The 8,945-nt window shown below is 42.2% G+C and overlaps 1 protein-coding gene across 1 annotated transcript; it reads left to right on the top strand.

Annotated features, from left to right (window-relative positions):
• Positions 1–704: 704 nt before the first annotated feature.
• On the top strand, positions 705–983 carry LOC114608114 (cytochrome c-like). Its single transcript, XM_028752050.1, has one exon. It carries the CDS (start codon positions 705–707, stop codon positions 981–983), a length of 279 nt encoding a protein of 92 aa, XP_028607883.1.
• The last annotated feature ends 7,962 nt before the right edge of the window (positions 984–8,945 follow it).

Here is an 8,945-nt window from a genome sequence, read left to right as displayed (position 1 = left end):
AGATCCAGAAAGACAAATGCATGTCTCCTCTCGTATGCGGAACCTAGACTCTGTGTGTGTGTGTGTGTGTGTGTGTGTGTGTGTGTGTGTGTGTGTGAATGTATGTGTGTGTGTATGAGAGTGTGTATGTGTGAATGTATGTGAGTGCGTGTGTGTGCATGTGTGTGCACCTAAGCATGTGTGAGTGTGTGTGCACATATGTGGTACATGTGCACATGCATGACATGAAGAGGAAGAGACGGAGGAAGAGGAAGGGAAAAGAGAACTGACAATAGAGTACATGACACACTTGGATAAAAATGTCATTTCAAAGCCCATCACTTTGAATATTCATAAGTCTATGAATTATATTCACCTTAAAAACAAAAAGTGTACAGATACAATGGGTTTAATAAAATAATTATGCATTACATTTTTAAAAATTAAAACTTACTTTGGGTGTTTTGTTTCATTTTGAGTCAGGATTTCTCTGTGTATCCCTAGCTGTGCTGACTCAATTTGTAGGCCAAGAGACTGGCCTTGAACTCACAGAGCTCCACTACCTCTGACTCTCAAGTGTGCTAATATTAAAGGTGAGCCCAGCTAAGACCTTCCTTTAACCTGGCTCTCTAGAGTAGTTCCCTAGCCTTCCTTAAGACAAAACCTGGGAAGGCAGATGTTAGCCAAAGCATTTGTGCTATTAGACAGCCCAGAGAGAATTAAAAATGGATGATATTGGGAAAGGCAAGAAGATTTTTGTCCAGAAGTATGCTCAGTGCCACAAGGTGGGAAAGGAAGGCAACTGTAAGACTAAACCAGATCTCCATGGTCTGCTTGGGAAGAAGACAGGTCAAGGCGCTGGATTCTCTTACATGGGTGCCAACAAGAGCAACAGCATCACCAGGGAGAGGACACCTGGTGGCATATTTGGAGAATCCCAAAAGTACATCCCTGAAATAGAAATGATGCCCTCTGGAATTGAGAAGGGGAAATGGCAGACCTGATAGGTTATCTTTAAACATCAACTAATGAGTAATACTACTTACTGACTTATTGATTACAAAACGAATGTCTCGTGACTTTCAATATGTACTGTGGCAGAAATTTCCCTGTCCAATCTATTTGCAGTGGTGACTGGACAGGGAAAAGGGAGGTACAGCTAAGGGTAGCAGAGAGAGATGCAGGGAAAAATTCGGGAGAGAGAATATGGTAAAGGATGTGAAACCAGTGTGGCTTTAATACTCTCATACGCAGAGAAGATATGAAAAGGTTAGGATAATTGGGATAAATTGTCTAATCTATATTGGCATCTTACCATTATTCAATTAGCTTTGAAATTATTGTGTGGACATCTTGGGATTTGAGTATTTGATGATATTTAAATCTTATTGGTTGACTATAAGCATTAAGAGTTCTGATTTCACCAGGTGATGGGTGTGGTGGCTGATCATGGGGAGGATAAGTGTGGCATGGGGCTAGTGTGACCACCAGGAGAGCTCTGGAGCTCTGACCAGAGAGCCTGCTGAGATGAGAACTCCTGGTTGGCACCAGACTGCCAGCTAGTGTTGAGCTTAGTGCAGGAACATGGCAGCTGCGGTGGGATCCAGCCGGATGAGTCTTTTCTAATACCTCCTGCAACAGTGTACCATAATTTGATTCACACGCCAGAATTCAGATCATGAATAGCTCTACTTGATGAGTCTTCTTGATCTGAGAAAAATCAAAAGAGCATTAGCACAAGTCTGAACATTGTTCAGACTCGAATAAGACCAGTGAAATCTCAGCTAAAAATAGTAACCTAAGCTTACTAAGGCAAAATAACGTTCTTTATTATTCAGACAGGCCCCATTCTAAATGTCTTACCCTATTTCAGGTTATTTATCCAAAAATAACTTTAAACATCACAGATTTTTGAAATGAAAACAGATGAATTAGTACTTCATTTGCCTTAGATATTACATGAAGTCCAAGTGAATTTCATGCTTGGGTTTTAAAAAATGAACTACACTGCATTTTATATGCATTTTGCTCGTATAGATTGTACAGTCTTATAGAATTTCCCCAACCCCTACTGGTTAACTCTAGTGCTCGGTTTTTATAAGTCTGTTTCTTAAACATTGATTTGAAAAAGAATGAAGTCATGCATCAAATTAAATCATAATGACACTACAGAGCCCAATTAATCTCCAAGGCTTAAGGATTCATAATTTCCCCTACAAGATACTCATATTTTTCAAAAGAAAATATTATTATGAGAGAAATTTGGGTTGGAAGGACTGGATAGTACAATTGCAGCCCAGTTTGCCTGGCCCAGAGAGAAACTTCAGGAGCCTACAGTCCCAGTTCTTACACATTTCCATGAGCATGGTCTACGCTGAAACATTTTGCATAGGAAATGGCAACACACTCCTGAACTAACCAAGTCCTGTAGCTCACTGGCAACCATCATCCCTCCCTCTTGAAAGGGATCTGAGGGTAACTAACGGTCCAGGCAAGAGGAGGTAAGTGGAATAGAGGATAGCATGGCTGGAGGTACACAGGGTTAGGAAAGCATGGCTGGAGGTACACAGGGTTAGATCTCGGTTTGGCACTTTGTTGCTCTTGCTCTTGGATAAGCCACCTGGTCTCTTTTCTTACATGTAAAATAGGGATCTGTGAAGATTAGATGAACTGATATTTGAGAATATCTAGAATGAGGAGTGCTCAATAGATGGTAGCTATCACCAACTGCTGTGGAAAAGGGAGAGTAGGTCAGTCAAGGTTTCTGCCAGTAATATCTTTGGGAATGGTCTCAGCTGGGTTTCTAGAGCTGCGTCTATGCTGAGCCTTGTAACCTGAATACATCTCAAGTTCAGCACCTTCCCCTTTGCCCTGTGAGCCTCATGATCTTTCTTCTGCTCATCTAGCCAGTCGTCTGTTAGGAGTGAGCCCAAGCCATATACATGGTGGCCTGGGGAACTAGCACTGCCCCTAATCCCCGGTTCATAAGTCTGTTGCCCACTGCGGTATAAACCCTCCCACCATGCTGGTTCCAAGACACCTGATTATTTTCTGGAGGTGTGGCCTGTAGCTAATGGCTTTCTTCCAAGTGTGTGAAGGATGACCAGTTTTACGGTGAGGAAACTGACTCCCTCAGTGAGGTGTTCAAGATTTACCTCTGCAGACATGAGTCACACTGGCACCTGTAGCCATGACAGGCTTTTATGACAAAGCCAGTTCACTAATGGGATCTTCTTCCCCCCAAACATAAATTCATTCCTCAAGCCGACTTGTAAGATAAACATGAAATCTCAGTTAATGAGCTTTGTACAAAACACTGACCAAAATACTCTTCAATGTTATCAAGATTGGGGGCTAGAGGCTGGTTCAATGGTTGGGTGCACTGGTTGCCCTTCCAGAGGACCAGAGTTCCATTCCCAGTACCTACATGATGGCACACAACCATCTGTTAACTCTGCTTCCAGGGGATCTGATGCCCTCTTCTGGCCTCCACAGGCACTGCACCACACATAATGTAGACATACATGCAAGCAAAACACCCATACACATAAAGCAAAAATGATCGTCAAGGCCATCCCAAACCAGTAAAGCCTGAGAAACCACAGTTGTTTAAAGAAAAACAATCACTACGTGCAGTGAGGTGGCCTGGACATGAGTCTAGAATGGAAAAGAGCACTAGTCAAAACTAAGGAAAGGTGAGCCTGGGCTTCCACCAAAGACAGCTACGTGGGCCAGGCATGGTGACCTTTGATCCCAGCACTCAAAAGACAGAGAGAGGTGAATCTCCGTGAGCTCAAGGCCAACCTGGTCTACAAAATCACAGCCACATAGAGAGAACCTGTCTCAAAACAAAACAACATAAAACCAACCAACAACAACAATAAAAACTGTGTGAGAGGGAGATGGAGGGATGGCAGTGGGGGAGGAGATTGAACAATGTATATATATGTATATACAATGTATGTGTATGTATATATGTGTAATGTGTCACATATAATGATACACTCACATACAGATATGCTTGTGAGTGTCCTGAGTTCCTATCAACAGAAACTCTGGGCCCTATGGGGACAGAGCAAGAGCTTTACATCTGTGCAGCCCAGAGCTGGAGCACTGTGGAGTCCCTGCTCTGAACTGCAAGACACCTGTGAGTAATTCACTCAGCACATCCAACCTAATCCCCCCTCCTCCAATTCCCATCTGGTGTCTTATCAAGTATTTGGAGCGAGGCTTCTAACTAACTAACTTGAAGAGCTGGTGACAGCACAGCTCTGTAGCTTCCTAGCTGTGTGGTCTTGATCAATTTCTCCATGCCTTAGTCTTCTGGACTGTAAAATGGGAGTGATACATCATACTAGTGTGCAGCTTGGGAGGAAAGTAGTTCCTATTAGTCCTTTACTGACATTACCTTCACTGAAGTGTCACACACACTGGCATGCACGCACTCAGGCACACACACACACATGCACACACACTGGCACGCACGCACACATGCACCTCACAAGCACCTGCTTTGAGCTGCTGACAGAACTTCAGCCTGCCTTACCTTAGCTCCAGCTAAGCCCTGCTGCCCTGTGGCTTCTTCCGTCTTCGTATAATCAATAGACACTGGGAGTTCTCGCTCAGACATCTTTGAACCTGAATCTACCAGCAGCCCTTTTCGATCCACAGGAAAACACCGCTCTACGTCAGTTGGCACGAACTGCCACTCAAACCTGACTGTTTACTCAGGAACTCAAACATTTAGACTTTTAAAGGTCACTCAACTCTCCCTCAGCCAGGTTGTCCTTTGAGCCACCTTGGAAGGGTAAGTGACAAAGAATCCCACAGAAGACTCTGGTCCTGAAGAAGCCCTGTAGGAACTGCAGTGAGCCAGAAATTCAATATGTTTAAGACTCCCTTGTGAAAAGACAAAAACAAAAATAAGGATGCCTGCTGCTGCTCCCACATCTCCTTCCCAGCGGATGCCCCCCACCACTCTCTTTGAAAACAAATGGGAAAAGCTAACTATCGATGACAGTTGCTGGGGGCTGGGGGCTGGGGGCTGGGGGCTGGAGGCGTCCCTGGTGTAGAAGAGGCATTCTTGTTCATAAAAGGGGGATTCTGTCTTGACTGACAAGTCCTTACAAATAATAACGAAAAAAAACCACAAGTACACTCGTGTGTGTGTGTCTGTGTGTGTTTACGTGTGTGTGTATATACGTGTGTGTGTCTGTATGTGTGTGTGTGTCTGTGTGTGTGTGTGCCTGTGTGTGTACGTATGTGTGTCTGTATGTGTGTGTGTCTGTGTGTGTGTCTGTATGTGTGTGTGTCTGTGTGTCTGTATGTGTGTGTGTCTGTGTGTGTATACGTGTGTGTGTCTGTATGTGTGTGTGTGTGTCTGTGTGTGTACATGTGTGTGTCTGTATGTGTGTGTCTGTGTGTGTATGTCTGTATGTGTGTGTGTCTGTGTGTGTGTGTCTGTGTGTGTACGTGTGTGTATACGTGTGTGTGTCTATGTGTGTACGTGTGTGTGTCTGTGTGTGTCTGTGTGTGTGTGTGTCTGCGTACACACTTGTGTGCATGCCCCACATGCTGACGGATGAACCGGAGTTGGAGCCCCACAAAAGTCTGGATTTGATTTGTAGGACTGCGAATTGTCTTGAATGTTTTGAGGAAAGTTTAAGGATTTGGAAGCTATTTGAGAATTAGAAGTTTTATTTGAGGGGCATTTACGGATTGAGAGCTGATTATTTGGGAAACATTAAGGACCAGACTCCACCGTCAGTCGCCTTTCACGAACCTCCTTTGTTTTGAAGTCTGAAGCTCTTTCAAAAAGAAGTTTGCTCCTGGAGATTTAAGACTTGTGATGAGTAAGGACTTAAGTGGGGGGTTGGGGGAACTGGACTGGACGGGACCAGATGGGGACACTACAGGACACACGACAGGACTCCGGCTCCTAACTGCAGCTCACTTGATGTCCTGCTCTGGCCAGCCACATGGGATCTCCAAAATTTAAAAATTCCGTATGTCACAAATGTCTTTTAAGGCACCATACTGATTTGTATACCATTTGAGAAAGGCACTTCTTTACTAACTAACTAGAAGTTGTTCATATCCCATTTAATCATAATTTTTGATAGCTGGAAAGGTTATGAATCTTGCCTATGTGTGTATCTCCTTTTCATGGGTTGGTTGTGTGTCCATCACACACATATTTTGGTGGCTTTGTGAGGTTGACTGGCTTGTTTTCAAAATTTATAAGTACATGTTTTTGTGACAGGGTCTTTTGTATCTGAGGCTGGCTCTAACCTCATCGAATGGTGTAGGATAACTGTGAACTTATTTTTTAAGTTTGTTTCTTTGTTTGTTTGTTTATTGTGCCCGAGTGTAAGTATATGTATCATATTCATGAGGTGCTCAAAAAGGCCAAAAGAAGGTGTTGGTTTGGTCCCATGGAACTAGAGTTATGAGCCACAGATGTGGGCGCTGGAAACCAAACCTGGGTCCTCTGAAAGAGTAGCCAGTGCTCTTAACCATGGAGTCATCTCTCTAGCACCAGCCTTGAACTTCTAAACTTCCGCTCACCAACTCCAGAATGCAAGGATTACAGCATGTGCCTCCATTCCTGGTTTTTTTCAGGATAGACAAACACTATACCAACTAAGCTCCATCCTCCAGTTCTAAATGTAGTATTTCTACACTTAGTCACACCTCTCTCCCTCTTTCACACACACACACACACACACTGATCTGTGATTTCTCCATTTTTATATGCCTGATAATTTTCTAAACTTAGAATTCCCAGCTCTTTTTAGACTCAGTGGTATGTAACAAACTATGGTAAGTGGTATTTAACAAACTATGAGATGCAGCTTGTTCACTGGAATTGCCAAATTGAATCCTACTGTATGCGCACACAAGTTATTTTTCCACCCTGAAGGAGCCCTCTGGAGGGTTACACATTGACTCTCTTTCTGCTCAGGGTTGAGTAAGTATGCTGATGCTGCAAATGTCACTGTGTCTTCTCATTGCCACTGGGCTTTTTGGTTGCTTGGTTGGTTGGGTTTTTGTTTGTTAGGGTTTTTTGTTGTTGTTGTTGTTGCTTAGTTTTTGCAGAACTGTAGGCTTCTTAATAAAATTAAATCCATTCCTTGTCTCTCTGGGATTTCTTGAGTTACTTCAAAGCAGGTAACTTATTCAAATTCCTAAGGAGCTGAGTATCCACTCTGGCTTGCCTGGTTGTCCCTGTAATTTTTGATCTCTGATTTTACTTTTCCTCCAGTTCTTTACCTAACACTGAACACCACAGGGAGAATAGTAGAACTCACACAAGTTTCCCTATAGTTTGTAATCTGTTTTCAGTAGGATTTGCTTTGTTATACCATTTTGTGGAGTGTTTGTTTGTTTGTTTGTTTGTTTTGTTACTTCTTTTTTACATTCTGAGGGATGCTAAGATTTGAGAGCATTCTGTTCTGTTTAACTGAAAGCTGTGTTTACTCTTACTTTAACACTTGGCTCTTATTTTTATTATTGTTGTTTCAATAATATATGTCCAGAGCGCCTCTTTTTAAAATATGATTTGAGGCGGGTTGTGGTGGTGTATACCTTTAACCCCAGCACTCAGGAAGCAGAGACAGACTGCTCTCTGTGAGACTGAGGCTAACCTGGTCCCCATAGTGAGTTCTAGACTAACCAGGCCTACCTAGTGGGATCCTGTCTCTAAATAAACCAGAAAATAAATAAAATAAAACTAACCTGATTTTCTTACCCATTTATGTTTTTATCAAATTTGGTAAAAGTTCACACAGCATTAGGAAAATGTGAGTTTTTTTAAACTAGGATTGTGCTAAAGATATATGTTAATTTTGGGGACAATTGACATTTATTCTGTTGAATCTTCTTCAAAGTGGTTTCCTGTTACTTCCTTAGTTTTTTCTTGGTGCACAATCATCTACCCAAAATGATATTGATTATGTCACACACTGATGATGTGTGACATTTATTTATCTCATCTGTATTACTTATCTTGTATTGTTCAAAATGTTTCAATAATCTTAGCATAGTTGAGGTCAATGTTGTTGTAGACTTTCAAGTAACTGTGCTGAATGCATTACGGGATAATTTTGGATATTGGCTCAAGGAAATAGCTTTCTCTTCTGTTGTCTCTGGGGGTTTTAATTTAAATATATTCGAAAATTATCATAGTGTCTCTTAGTGGCACTGAGGTACAGTTTCTGTAGCTAGGGATTCAGTTCCGTGATAGAGTGCATATTCAGTATGCACAAGACCCTGGGATTTCTCCCCAACACTAAAAACCAGTCCAGTACAAAACAAATCCACCTATCTTTATTTCTATCTTCATATATCTAAGTTGTAATATCCTTGAACTTTTTATATATTTTATGTAATTGGCTTTTATAATCAACGTATAATATTCATCTGTTTTCCTACTGACTTGTGTTCTGGCTTCATTTCGATGTTGGGGGTGGAACCTAAGGCCTCATCATGCTTGGCAAGTCCTCTGCCTCTGCTCTGCCTCCTGGCTCTCCTTCCCCAGGCTTTATAGTTTCTTCCCCCACCCCTTCTAGTATTTAATTAAAATATAATTACCTCATTCTCCCCTCTCCCTTTCAAATCTATGGCCTCTTATTCTTTAATTATTGTTTTTCACACACACACACACACACACACACACACACACACGTCTTCTAGATGTGACAGTAAAGCTACACTCTTGAAATTTCAACAATATGGCTGCTTAAACAGGGACTTGGACAATGATAAGACCAGTTGACTTGCCAGTGTGGACGTGGGAAATTACATGGAGCCCTGCCCCTTAATGAAGAGCTACAATCAGTTAAAAACTGCTGCGTGTGTGTGTGTGTGTGTGTGTGTGTGTTTGAGAATGTGTGTTAGTGTATGTATGTGAGTGTGTGAGTGTGTGTTAGTGTATGTGTGTGTGAGTGTGTGAGTGCATGTGTGTG

This window comes from Grammomys surdaster, unplaced genomic scaffold (genome assembly GCF_004785775.1).
Source record: "Grammomys surdaster isolate TR1022 unplaced genomic scaffold, NIH_TR_1.0 125876, whole genome shotgun sequence".
Lineage (NCBI taxonomy): Eukaryota > Metazoa > Chordata > Mammalia > Rodentia > Muridae > Grammomys > Grammomys surdaster.
The sequence above is the reverse complement of the archived record's forward strand: the minus strand, read 5'-3'. Positions and strand labels throughout refer to the sequence as shown.

What these genes read in the sequence shown, in the direction of transcription:
- LOC114608114 (XM_028752050.1), top strand. Translation starts at nt 705, where the DNA reads ATGGATGATATTGGGAAAGGCAAGAAGATTTTTGTCCAGAAGTATGCT.